General features: G+C 32.3%; 1 protein-coding gene across 2 annotated transcripts in view; it reads left to right on the top strand.

The window, feature by feature from the left end:
- Positions 1 to 14,218, top strand: part of LOC106683145 (uncharacterized protein KIAA1143 homolog) — a 51,546-nt gene extending 37,328 nt beyond the window's left edge. The window contains exon 4 of one of the 2 annotated variants that reach the window (XM_067051336.1): positions 13,656 to 14,218. In XM_067051336.1, the coding sequence (XP_066907437.1) occupies positions 13,656 to 13,879 (224 nt within the window). In that variant the 3' untranslated portion in view covers positions 13,880 to 14,218. The remainder of the gene's footprint in view (positions 1 to 13,655) is intronic. The other variant, XM_067051335.1, reaches the window with a different exon arrangement.
- Positions 14,219 to 15,109: the final 891 nt, after the last annotated feature.

Below are 15,109 nucleotides of genomic sequence, written 5' to 3'. Positions count from 1 at the left end.
TTTTAGAAATTTATATCTCAAGAACTATGTGACGTATAGATGTCTATTAGCACTCAAATTAAAGCTAGTTTAATGTACTATAAATACTGTATATCCTTTATCTTCGTAGGAATAGTAGTTTTCATGGTGTTTGCTTAAATAAATAGATTTATAGTTGTTCGGACAATAAGTTTGATTTATGAAAATCTTTATTTCAGAAACCAAAAGACGTACGTAAGATATGTTTGCCAGCGCTGAAATTTAAGCTAGGTAAATTTACTATAAAATAATATATAACGTTAATCGTTTTAGGAGCAATAGTTTTTATGATATTTAAATTCTAGTTGTTCGGATAAAATGTTTGATTTTTGAAAAAATATATCTCTAGAAACATAATATGTACATATATCTACCAGCACTCAAAATAAATGGAATTTAACTTACTATAAAGTAGTTAAGGACATGTATCTTCGTTGGAGTAGTAAGTTTAGAAGATATTCGCTTATGAATATTAATTTGGCACATGAACATTTGTCCGTACAACCATAAATCAATTTATTTTAACAGATATCATCAAAACTACTATTTCTACGAAGATAAACTTCATAAACTACTTTATAGTCCATTAAACTAGCTTTAATTTGAGTGCTAATAGACATCTCCACGTCACCTAGTTCCTGAGATGTAGATTTCTCAAAATAAATTCACTAACTACTGATCTTTTAGTACGTCCCATACAACATTTTTATGAAATGTTGCTTTTTAAAAAGCTATATCTCGAGAACTATTGAACGTTAATAAGTCTATTAGGACTCATATTTTAGCACATTTACTGTACTTCAAATTACGTTCTCTTAGGTTTTCTGGTATTGTTGGTAGTTTTAAACATATAGAGCTTAACAAAATTAATTTTGTTTAACGTTTTGTAACAGCCTCCATTTTTTATTCTCCCTACCTATACTTGGCAGACTTATCAATTTAGACTAATGATAATACACAGTTTTCATTAAAGTAATCATCGATTAGGGTGAGATGACTGCCTTTTTTTCTTCTCTTGGGTATTACCGTATTTATATTTGGGTACCGTACTATTACTGTTGCTAATGCAGACCTAGTTGTGCTCGCTACGGTTGCTTAGGACTTGAATTAAAGAAACTCGCCTTAACCAGGATTTAACTTCCGTAATATTTTTTAATTTTTTGTTTTTGCGAAATGAAAAATTATCATCACAATTGAAAGTGGAATGAACCAATGGTTTTGAACATTTATGCTTTGAAGTAAAATAATTATAAAATTAGAATATTGTTTGTTGACCGTTTATAATTAACTGTAGGAAGATTGTCCGGTTGATCGTTAAGAAATATGCGCGTATAGCAAAAAGGTTGTCAATAAATAGATTTTTACTGCTGTTTCTTGACCTTCGACTTCCTGCAAACAAATAAGGCATGGTTTTGAAGAAAGTATAATATGAGGTCTTGACTACTGAGTACGTATGTCGATAAAAAATGATGCGTAGTTTGATTTTGGTATAATGCGCTTCACGGTCGACTGATTTTTTATTCTTTTCGTTTCGATGAAGATTTTAATTAAGCCCGATTTCATTATTTTCCAATCCTGCTATTAATTTTTTAATAGCATATTAATATATCTTTCTAGCGTGTGCGTTAATTGCAACTTAATGTTTTCTAATACGATGATATTTCTCCTGAACTAAATCAATTTCATGTTTTCACGTTTTCATTATATTACTCGGTTTTCCTCTTATTTGCAATAATAATCAATTAGGCTCAGAATAGTCTCAGTTAATTATTTAATTAATTAAAATCATCCCAGTTCATATTGTTTCCATATCTTTTTTATTTCGAGTATGTTGGATAATAGATTTAAAGGTAGTAATATATATTTTTTTCATTTAATAAATAATAAAATCTTACTTACAATATATATTTATTTTTTAAGACTTGGAAATCATCAGATATCAGTAAGCAATAATTTACTAGTCCTCGATATGATATCTTCATGCTTTGTGACATTTTTTTTGGTATCTTTAGATTTTCATTGTAGGAAGAGACCAATACAAAATTGATTTATTTTTTTCGGTTTAATCAGTATGCCTTGTGTTATTCATTTGTTTCTTTTAAATCATACTGTATCATATTATTGTATTATTGACTTTAGGTCACTACGATTGTGTTGGGAACTGTAAGATCTCTGTAGTTCAATCTAGTTTTTTTGAGAGTTGTATTGCGTTAGTCTGAAGGACTTGGTAAGCCGTATTGTTTTTATATGTATGTATCTAAGAGCTGATATTGAAAAGCATTATTATATATGTTAATTGGTATTGTAGGTTTATACTTAACTATTACATCCACATCTCGTTTAATCTCGCTTATTTTTATCCTCTCATATGTATAAAGTAATCTTTTAAGAATAAGTTTTTTATGTAACTTATTTTATCTTTATTATAGGATTTACATTAAACATCTGGCTAGAATTTTATTAATCTATATCTTACGATGGGCCATAATTTATTTATAGCCACTGTTAGTCTCAGTGCGCTTGAGGATTCAGAATCTGTACTTTTCCTTTGATCGTATCATCGTATCTTCTTTCCTTTCTTGATTCTGATTACTTCTTATCGTTTTTACGAAGTGGTTTTGTATTGGAGATGGCTTTGGTTTCGATATTTTGTTTGAAGGATTTTCCCGTATCGAACTTCTTTGCACATTCATCTTCAGAATGTTGTAATTTTGGTGTGCTGCCGGAGTCAGTTCTTCTTTGGATGGTTCCATTTCATTACTTGAAATATTTCTAGTCCCTATTTATATTTTTTAATTATTTATGTGACAAAAATGACAAGAATTGCTGGAATCCCATCATGTCATATTTTAAAATTATATTTGATTTCATTAATATAATTATTTCTTTCATGAATAATCGTTTTCACACGTCACGAAAAAGCTATAGTAAATTATTGTTTTGTCTGCGATAAAAATGACTCCAGAAACTACTAAGAATTTGTGTACTGAATAATTAAACTCGTCCGATATTACATGGTGAATTATTATTACAGAAATAAAAACTGTGTCTATCTTTTAATACAAACTGGTAACTATTTTTATTTTTTTTCCGGCGAGCAATTGAAGCTGTAGTTTTAGATCGAAAGACTGGATTTCATTCGGACGATCATGGACGATGCGGCAGCTTCCAACTGTTCATCCGTTTACCATTTTTTATGGAAGAGAATATTGAGTTTGTATTTATATTGAAAGTATTTCATGATAAGATATGGGATGGAGGACATTGTTCAGTGTGAAATGGTCCTAAGCATGTTCATGATGATACCTGCAGTATTTCCGCTGATACATTAATGTACCCAACCCCCACCCTCTATACCTCAAGTACTCACCTGTTAATGTACTCACTCACCTACTGGCACTGTTCCTTAGTACTGCAACTGTTTTATTCCAAGTTTAAATTTAAGATATTAAGGTTTTTTGTTTCTTATTCTGCTTAAAATTGCGAAGAATATTAGTCCATACGCGATATGTTACTAACATCTAATCAGATCCATTGATTGACCTCAGTTCTATCACTAATTGGTTACCTTGTAAACAAGATGACTGAGGATTGATTGATAGTTAAAATTAGATAAGCTAATTAGTGATAAACATCAGCTTTCTAGTTATCTTAATGTTACCATTGTTAGTTTCTGTACGTTAAGAAGTGTACTGTGCGGCTTTTTTATATTGAATTCCATTGTTTTTATTTAATTTCAGAATGTCTATACTAGTGAAATGAATTCTATTTACATTTATCTAATTGCTAGAAAAACAGTTACTGCGTGTTTCTTATGTCTAAAAAAAATACAGTCTTCTGGAGTTTCTTGGTCGGTATATTTCTCTTTTCTATGATCAGCTTTATATTTTCAACAGTTGCGCCAAACGTAATGCTTGTTTGGGCCCTTTTATGCTGAACCAAAGAAGGTTAAGAACCTATTAATTCTCAAATTTAAATATTTTAAAAAATAAGATTCATTTTTTTTTTCTTTACCTCCTGGAGCAAAGAAAAGGGATTTACAAATATATATATACATATATACATATACCGGATATTTCATTTTCTTGTTTTGCCGGGATGGCATTATAAGAACGGTTGCCGGGTCCGCTGAAGGCGGTGTCAACAATGATGGCATATGTTTGCCACTAGTAATAGGGAGGGGTTATTCCTGTTGGTGGTGTTGAAGTGATGACTTCAGGCTGCAGAGCCAGAAGTCCCTCCCAAGGCGAGGACGCAACAAAGGGGACAATGCTTTGCCACCTCCCAGGTCTTGATGGAGGGGCGATCTCACTGAATAGAGAGTTGGCAGAGGCTTTCAGCCCATCAAAGAATTTGATGTGCCTACGGCCTATGAATTCCGGCACAGGCGGGAGTTGGAGCTCCTCACATATTACTCTGTTCCTGGCCCGCTGGAGTGGAGTTCCTCTGACTATTTGCCTCAGGAGGGAGTTCTGGAAACTCTGCAGTTTGGAGAGCGTAGTCTTGTAGAGGTGTCGCATGAGTGGTGCACCATGGAGCGGCGTTGGACGTATGATGGCCTTGTATATCTTGAGTTTCAGGCGTAGCGCGATCTGTTGTGAAGTAAGTGGTAGAGCCTATGCGACTTCTGCCGGGCCAGCTTTAGTCTCTCCCTGGCGTGGCTGGAGAAGGTGAGGTGCCTGTCGAGAGTTACGCCAAGGTAGAGGATGTTGTTGGAGATATTCCGACCCTCGCCATCCACGACGAACCGCTGGGGTAGCCTGCTCTTCTCGCCCTTCTGGAATGACATTATGATGGCATCCGTCTTAGCTAGGTTAACTCTGATGCCATCCTTCTTGAGAGCAGCTACAATAGTGGCAGAAGCGGCTTGTACATGGTGGAGGGCCAGTTCAGATCTCATTCTGGAGGCGTAGACTCCAATGTCGTCGGCATAGGCTCCTATCATTGCGTTTCGATGTTTAATGGTGACCACAGGTGCCGTGAAAACTACAAACAGCAGAGGTTCCAGCACTGATCCTTGAGGTACTCCACAGGTGGTGGGGGCTGGAGGCGACAAATCACCAACCCTTACTCCGCATGATCGTTCACTAAGGTAGTTCTTGACCAATAGGCATAGGGCGGCGGGAAACCTGAACTTCTCCAGTCGGCGGAGTAGCAGCGGGTAGGACACGCTCTGGAAGGCATGGCTACAGTCCAATCAGATGAAGGCAGTTGCATTGTTGTTTTTCATTCGCTCTATGGTGTGAGCTTGTAACTTCACCAGGTGATGGTCACATGCGACACCTCGTTGAAAGCCGGTCTATTCCGGTGGTATCACATCCGCCTCCCTGCAGTGCTGCATGAGATGGCCATCTATCAGGTGCTCAAAGACCTTGCTCATGTGCGAGAGGAGGCTGATCGGACGATAGTGCTCTGGGGAGTCCCCTGTTTTCCCTGGCTTCAGTAGCGGCACCACGATCGCTCGCTTCCAGGCAGCAGGGAAATACGAGATCCGCATGGACGAGTTGAAGATGTTCAGCAGGAAGGCTTTGCCCTTCCTGGAAAGCATCTTCAATAGGACGCTTGGGATCTGGTCTAGTCCAGAAGATTTGTTTCCCTTGGTGCGACGCAGTACCGATTCCAGACGGCCAAATGTGGAGAAAATAGGCTTCTCAACGGGGCTCGGCTCAGTGGTCTTCCCGGTGGTGGTGGAGGATCACTAGTCGTCCGCTGATCATCCTCCGCTGCATAGCTTGAGGCCAGGAAGGCAGCCTGCTCCCCAGACGTCATCAGATCATTCCCATCGGTGAGATGCACGGTCCTCCTCTTGGTGACGAAGGTCCTGACCAGCTTCCAGAACTGTCTGTGGTCATCGTGGGTTCTGCGGAGCTGGTCATGCCAGAGTGCCGTTCCAGTCTCTCATGAGTGATCATTTTTTATTAATTTGTTTTTGAGTTTATTTAAATTTTCTTCAAGTTAGTTTAAGTGAGAGCGTGCAAGAATTGTTAAGGCTTAGTATTAAAAAGAACGATAAATAAATAGTAAGATGCTTTCAAAATTAACCATTTGGAAGTACACATATGTGCATAAAACATTAAAAAAACTAATAAGTTTGCTCCAACACGATTCAAATCTGTCATCGAACTGGATACAGAAAGCGTAGTACTTGATTATAAGTACCACTAATGATTGTAACGTTATGTAAACTTGAGCTCACCTTTTTTCTGATCCTCACAAGTTAAGCTTATATCGTGTAGAAATAATCGACAACTTTTAAAAAATCTAAATATCTATCGTTTCCTTCAGTGGTCAGAGTAATGACTGTGACCAAGTAGCAATTATCTGACTAATTGTGCAAGGATGATTTAAAAAAAAACGAAGAATCTTTGCTGTATTTCGGAATTATAAAATTTTAAATTATATTATTAATAATACAAGAAAATAAAAAAGTAATAGTTCTGGCTTGGCGCGATCTAACTACAATTTGTTTCTGGTCAATGACTCACATCTTCCAGTAAAAACCTTTATTTTTCTGGACGATGTTCAAAATGAAATTAAAGAAGAAAAATAAGTGTTAAATTTTTTTTTTTTAATCATTCCGTTTTTTTGTAGTATATACTATTTGGTTTATTTCTACACAGTTCTCTTTTAGATCGATCTGTTTTTGAACTTGTTTCATTTTCGTGTGATATGGCTACAAATACTATTGTAAACCTATTTTTTCTTCTATTGAATCATATTTTGTCTACAATTGACTACATACCAAATCAATCATAAAAAATGAAGAAAGGAATATGGTCCGGGTGCGGTCAAAAAAACTCAAATAGTAGAATTATACTATTTTATTGAGCCAACGTTTCGCCCCACGTTGCAGAGATACATATCTTTTTTAGCCCTGACGAAGGCCTGCAACGTGGGGCGAAACGTTGGCTCAATAAAATAGTATAATTCTACTATTTGAGTTTTTTTGACCGCACCCGGACCATATTCCTTTCATCTTTACACACGGTCAATCAATAATCTTCCAATAAAAAATGAATATTTGTTCGTTCCTACTTAATGCACTTTCGTACCGTCATGAGAATAAATGCTGGCCCGATTTTTTCGGTAAAAAAAATTATTAACAAAACTAAACATTTTTGAAGTATACTTTAAAAAGTATATATTTTCTTTATGGTTATTATGTGCCAATCGGTTTGTCTCTTTCTTAAGATTAAGAAAAAAAATATTACTGATTCTAGTAAATTATGTTTTATTCACTAAAAATTTTAAAAACATAAGGATTATAGGATTTCAGTTAAGTAGGTCAACGAATTATTTTTAGGAAAAAGCAAATCATATTAGTTTTTAGCTTTGTCTGAAACCTTCAAACACCATTTTTCAAAGCAATTAAAAATCAGATGTTTTTCATCTTGTTTTATTAACCTTGGGAGATTTTTTTTTTTATTCTGGTGACCATTGTTCATATAACCGTTCGGAACTCCTCTGAATTTTGTTCAATTCCTACCTTAACAGAGCCATTAGAAGTCTGCTCTTTCAGGCTACATTAACAAAATTTAGATTTAAATGATATGCCCTTATACGGGCGAAATATTAGTTTAAAAAAAATGCTTTTCAAACGTATTATTTTATTTCTCCAGTTCTAATTAAACAAATTAGAACTGGAGAAATAAAATGCAAAGGTTTGTGCCCTTGTTGCAGTTTATAGAACCCCAAACCACTACCAAGTTTAGTGTAGATTGGTTGAGTCATGTTGAAGTTAACTATATATATTTTTTTAAAAGTTAATCATAAGTATATTGATTTTTCAAAAGACATCTAAGGCCAATTTTAGGCGAACATTTTGGCCAACAAATATTTTTTTAATTTTTAAATCAATTTTTTATTAAAATGTATTTAAGGGTTTCCTGAGGTGCTAAAAACGAATATCAACTTTGTTTCACTCATCTTTTACCAGATTTTGATCGGTCAGTCATTCTGAATTGTTTCAATACAAGTACTAATATCGGAGCACAATGAGGGTTATCATATAAAAACTATTCTTATGTTGTGTAGTATATGTATGACAATATCATAGAAAAACGAATTGTCTAAAAAATTAACAAATAATCAACTGAATCGGACCAGTATTACGATTGTACAACGAATCGCTTCCGTTTCTATTTGCAATGCGTTGTCTGAATGTTACCATAGCTATTGCTGTTTTCTTAAATATTCTTATCTATAACTTATCTAATATATGAACATAGATTATGAAATTTTCTTTCTTTAATTAAGTGTAAAAAGAAAATAAGAAAAAATCGGACCAATATTAACGATTATACTTCGAAGTTAGCTGTTACTATATTACTACAGTTACTGTCTTATTACTTCATGTATATATTAATTAATATCAAATTTTTAATAGTGTTCAATTAATGTGTATACATCCACAAATATAGCAATAGCGGAGCACCGGGTCTTCCGGTGTTTAATAAAATTCGTCATGATTGTTCCGGCAGAGAATTGTTCCAAGACTTATGGCACAGAAAATCGGAAGATCATATGCCCAAGTTTACATCTGTCCAGAACGCGCGTATTATATAATTGAGTAGATGTTTTTCTTCAACACCAATCTAGGCCTTATTAGGCTAAATCTTTGGTTTAAAAATAGAAATAGAGATCTACTGTGACGGTATAATTATTTCTAATCACGTTATTTGGCAAAGCTGCTTTAAGTTGTACTCCATCAACATGTCTAGCACAGGAATAACTATCTAATAGTTACTTCTTTCAGTTTTAATGTTCAAGTAACATTATAAAACGGGCAATTATAAAGAGATGCTCTTAATTCATTACTAATGAAAATCAATCTTGGGTACGAAAAAAATAGTTATATTTTGGCCGGAAAATTATTAATTTTTTTTTATTGGAAGAAGGTAGTTGACCTTATGAAATAGATTGTAGATAGATAGATAGTTGGTGGTAAATAAAGGTATCAAAATAGTTGAAGAAAACTATTTATTGTTAACTAACGTTTCGCCCAATTTTCAGGGCTTCTTCAGGGCTAAATAAAAAACAGGATGTGAACATTGTAAGAATTGACAGAACATCTAATTAAAAAAAACAAACATTTCAGAGCAATTGTTGTGTTTATAAAATATATAAAAGAAATAATAATAATTTAAAGAACTATACATATAGATGGCCTAGAAACTAGTTACTAAATAAATACAACCCGAGCCCTGTTTCATAATGAAAGCTAATAGTATTAGTTCATAATACAAGTTTAGAAACTAGTGTGGTAATAATACTAATACTTATTTTTTTCATAATAGGGATGACTATTAATTAATACTACAGAAATTAAAAAATACTAAAGTACAAGCTGCTATTGTAAAAGTCGGTGTAATTGAATTAAGATAAATCTACAAGAATAATAGTATTAGTTTGTACTTTATTATGAAACAGGGCCCAGGCGTGATAGAATTATAAATATAGTTATACTTCTAAAAACTAGTTATAAATATGGTAAAGAGTTAGGTGTAAAAAGTAAAACAGATAGGTGAAGTAGACATGGTATCGGTATATGTAAATATGGTTATATGTAAAAGGGAAATATTAACAAAAATTGATAAAAATAACAAATTAACATAGGGGATAGATTGATACAAAGATGACAACTGGCAAGTTTATATGTTAGGGGTATTCATGATGCTGTGCTAAATGTAAAATATTTTACTATGTTAAATGTTATAAGTATTGTGAGCAGCCCTATTTAAAGTTATGTTAAAGTAGAAGTTGTGTAAACATTTAGCTACTGAGTGTCTTGTTGAACTTACAACTTGTGAGGAAGAGAATCAAGATGAGATAATTTACAACTGTCATTACATTATTATTATTGTCATTCATTGCTTTATTAGTTATAAAAACATCCATAACAATACTAACACAAACTACGAGCAAGTAACTTAACACGACTAGAAACAAAACGGTGATGAGCTCAGCTGGTCTGTTGCGTGACGTCATTCTCCATTTAACAGATCTAGTAACAGACTCTCAACCATGTTATATGTTATATCGTTTTAACATGGTAAAAGAAGGAAATATTTCTGTATTTAAAATAGGTTTTTCCATTTAACACGCTTTAACATGTTAAACTAAAGATCATGAATACTCCTATTATAAAAATCTTACTCTTCCTTAGGGTTAGCGAAGAAGTGGGGAATTGTTTTTAGCTGGCCATCCGTTCCTAAGTTATTAGTTGTTATATTTATTTCAATCAGACAGGTTTCTCCTCTTATATTAATTTGTTATTTTTATTATAATCTTAATATTTCCTTTTTAATTTTTACTATACCTCATCTTTGCCATATTTACTTCCTTAAATTATTATTATTATTATTATTTATTTTATATATTGTATAAAGAAAACAATTGTTCTGAAATGTTTTTTATTTTAACGTTCTCTCAGTTCTTACAATGTTTGTATCATTTTTTTCATTTAGCCCTGATGAAACCCTGCAAAGTGAGGCGAAACGTTAGTTAACAATAGGCAAATAGTTTTTTCTACTATTTTGAAACCTTTATTAACCGCCACCCGGACTATCTTCCTACAATTTAATTTATTTTTCCTAAAACTTACTTAACGTTTTTCTTTTCTATTTAAGTGGCAACCATGAGGACTAGCTTGCAAGGTGTGGTTGGGTTCGTTGGGTCTACGATCGATACCTCCTTGAATTAGTTAAGAATAAAATTATTAAAATCAGAATCTGTTGTTTTTTGTTTATCAGGAGAGTGATATAGATGGTTACAACTGTGATTATAAATTAAATAATATGGTGTTCTACAAAATATGAATACTACTCAAAGTAAAAGGGTACAAGACATACCCTGATTTTTTCCATTAACCCAATACTCTTCAAGGTATAATTGAATACTCCTTTGGCAATAATGGATTAAGATTATGTTAAATTAGTTACCGTTTCATAGATAGGTTCTTTTTTCCGTTATTGAATGAATCATATTAACTTCAACCAAGTAACTTACTGCGGTCTCGTCATATATATATATATTATGAAAATTGATTTCTACAGATTCCCTTGATAATTTTAACCTACTAGCCACAGATAGGGTAAATAAAATGTTTATGTGTTAATTGAGAGAAAGGTTTTAGCCGATTGTAATATTGATGCCTCAAATTATTCATGAACGTTTTGAAACAAGTTGAACGAGTTCCTCCTGAAAATTCTGAAAATGATTGTATCAAATGCGTTTAGTACGTCCGTCTTTGCTTCCATACCAATTTTCTGAACAAATTTCTAAACAGTTCATAGGTTTTATGGTTTCCGATAATGTTTACTAAGTGATTTCTGCTCAAAATATTGAAAACATTTAATCTTTACTAGATATGTCTAGTCTTTCGGTTTCTTAATATGTGACTTTTTTGGTTAACGGCTCAACTGGTATCCAATTATGTTTCAAATTATTCAGACCTTCGAGTACCCAAAAACAATTTGTAGCCGCCTAAAACATCCGTTCATGTATGACCCAGCTATGTGGTCTCATCGTGTATAATCCAGGTTTAATATAACTTTACGGGAGCGGAGAGGCTTAATGGTATGGCTATTAATATATTAAAAAACAGGTAATATATTAACTCCAGGGACTCGGGTTCGAATCCAGCTTGACAAATAATTATTTGTTCTGTAGCCGTGAGTCAATACTTTGGGTTCCAGAGCTAACCAGGACCCACTCAGCCTCATAAACCAAATCAACACCTTGGACTGCCGTTAGTCTAGTTATATTACTCCCTTACAAAGTTCTGTATCCCTGACCCTTCATGGCTTTTAGCAGTACGGATTTATTTTTATTATAAGACTTAAGCTGCCTCTTAACTGAAAAAACGAATGATTGAGTATGATATCGCTTATATTTCGAATGAATTAAGAGAAGAAGGAAACATCTGGTGCGAGAGTTCTCGAAGGGGTAAACAAGTTCCTTAATTTATAGATTTTATATGATTAATGTTCATGTTAAGATTAATTAAAGACCCATGATTTATACTATCATTTTATGCTATCCATTTATAAAATACTTATAAAAGAAATTAGAATTCTTTTAACAATAATAAACAAACGAAAATATCGAATAATAAAATTTCTGAGATTCTGATTTACATGAAAGTCTACATTTGAACAAAAATAATAATTAATAAGGAAGGAAAAAAACTTAGTAAAAATAGTACCTAAGAAAAAATTAAATTGAGTCATTACAAAGTTAAAAAGAAGGGTAAACCAAGTCCTTGGAGTTAAATGTGCCTTACCACTGAGTTACCCACTCCCATCAAGGATTTTATTAACATTTTCAAATGCGTTCTTTGTAATTTCCAGTTTTACGTATGAGGAAAACAAAATTTTCCAGGAACATCATCGACCCTTTCCTGCTATTCATAAATAACGTTAACACTCGCAAGCTAAATGTATTTTCATTTTCTTTAATATTCTTTCTTTATTTTAGTGTTTGAGCTTGATTTTTCATGAAAATAGTATAGATTTCTTTTATTGTAAATTTCTGTTCCTTTTTTTATTTTTTGTTTCTTTAGTTATTTCAAAAATGTTAAAAAATAATCCTGCTTTATTAGTCAACGAAAGTGGTAGTTTTTTCTGAATCAGACCAGGAAAAAAAATTATAATCATATATGTGTCTGCATCTGTTATCAGAAGAAAAACTTAATTAATATTATAATTAATAATATCCTTGAAAATAATTTCTCAGTTATTATGATTGCAACGATAAAAAAAAAAACAGTAATTCCTGAACCTGAACTTTCATAGGTTGTAGTGATTCACATAATTCTAATTACTATTAATATGCCTAATAATATTAATGTACAGTGATCAAGTAAAAATATATTACATGTAAATGTAATAATTACAAATGATGTAAACTTAATCATCACATCTTGATTTACGAGAATAGTTTTTATTGTCTATTTGGTAAACAATGTTTGATTTTTATGATCTGTTTAGTAGAATGTACTTGACTGCATTATTGTTTGGAGAGCCTGTAACTGAATTCAAAGTTTTTGTTTCCTTTTAGTAACATTTAGTTTTATAAAACTCAACAGTTTTATATTATCCGCAATATAACTAATACAATATTCAAAAACTATCTGACTCTGCCTTCTATATTGCTTGGTTTAAGCATTTACAGAGTGTGTTTTGTATGTGATTAGCAATGTTTAAGAAGGTGAATGTTGACCCCAAAAAATAAATAAATTATATCGACCACTCTTTTTTGATTTTGAAAAATGAAGTACGTAACTTCATTAAGCTCTTGTTAGTATTGTGTGTGTGTGCTTTCGTATGATTAATTAACCTCATTTATTTAGATTTCTTCGGGTCCGATTTCAGTTTCTCGTTCCTCTTCGTTATCGTTTGGAAATTTCATATCGCTGCTAAAGAGGATGTAATTATCACAATCTTCTCTCAATGAAAGTTCCAGCTTTTTTTTCCGCAAATTTTACTTTAAATTTGTGATATACTAATGAACTTTTTGTTTTTTTCTCTCTAATTGTATTAAACTTAAATTGAGCTTGGTTCAACCAGATTAACCTTTGTTTACTACCATTTTTAGCGTTAAAATGTATTTGTTTTCAATATCTCTTTGGTTCACAGTTACTGAAGAAGCTCCAGCGGACCTGGATAAAAGAGTGGTTTTCAAGAAGCCCGTGAAAAAGCGGGGTGCTGAAGAGGATTCTGGTAGTAACTCCAAACAGCAGAAGAGTGGAAAATCAGACGTAACATCTAATAGGACCAAAGTAAAAAAGACTTCTTCAGCACCCAAAGGTCCTCTGTCCTTCTGCGAGGACCCAGAAGAAGAGGAGTGCTGTAAGTTATAATTTATAATTTTTTTATATTTATATGTAACAAAAATATCGATGATATTTTATCTGAAAGAGTTGCATTATGAAATAATTACTTTAAATGTTTAATACCTATTGCTGACATAAAAAAAAAAGATCTGTTTTGCCTTGATGTTTCCTCATTAGCATATTTTCTTTTTGGAATAGATAGACATTTATATTTCATCCTCATAAATGTTATTTGTAAAGCGTTTTTTGTTGTTTTTTTCCCTTTAATTACTTGTAAAGGTTGTTCAGATGATACTTTCCATTTCTTTAGTTTTCAGGATAGATGTTTTCATAACTTTGTGTTCTTTAAGATAGTCTTAATTTTTTAAACATGGAGAAACTTAAACTATTAGAAGTAAATTAATATTGTAAAAATCTATTTATATTATGTTACAGGAAGTGGCACTGTATTTTAATGTTTATTTTTCTTTCGAGAAAATTTGTCAAGGTAAATTTTTAAAAAACTTGATTATTTAATATGGTACATTTTTTTGGGATTATCACCCTTGCTTGGTTACTTAAAATATTTTTTTGCCTCCACTAAATATTTCAGAGCCACATCTGAATAGCTTATATTCCGTTGAGGATGAACTCACTTTTCATTCATTGCTAGAAATTGAATCTTATATGTTATACAAGTATATAATATTATTTAAGTATATATCATTGTTAACATTAAGAAAATTAACAAAATATAATTCTATAAACATTTTTGTAATGCATCCTATATGTCTTCTTATGCTTATAAAAAAAAAAAAAAAAAATGTAAAAAATAAATAAATTTTACTGTCATACAAATCACAGATGTTTTCGTCACTTATTTGCCTAATTGAACGAGTTGATCTCGTGACGGTTTTGCGTGTTTGAGGATCAGAGTCCCTGCTTAAAATTGTACCGTTTCGATTCCCGCGCTGTGATAAGTATTTACGAAATAGATCACGACCATCGCGTTGGGAAAGAATAACGATGGTAACTTATAGGTAATTCATATACCTGTTGCAATATTGAAAGAAATTGCATCACGACTTTCGAACTTAATGCTTACAATAAATAATTAAGCTTTCTTTACAACTAATTAAGCTAGAAGCCAATGAGTAAAATTGACACTTTTTTTTAACACGAAATTGTTTTGCCATCGTACAAGTAGATACCCAATTTACTCTTCTATATTAACATTATTAATAATTAAGGAATGATTATTGAAGATCTCACAATTTT

This window comes from Halyomorpha halys, unplaced genomic scaffold (genome assembly GCF_000696795.3).
Source record: "Halyomorpha halys isolate HHAL.00 unplaced genomic scaffold, Hhal_1.1 Scaffold469.1, whole genome shotgun sequence".
NCBI classification, from domain to species: Eukaryota; Metazoa; Arthropoda; class Insecta; order Hemiptera; family Pentatomidae; genus Halyomorpha; species Halyomorpha halys.
This window is presented reverse-complemented; position numbering and strand designations above follow the sequence as displayed.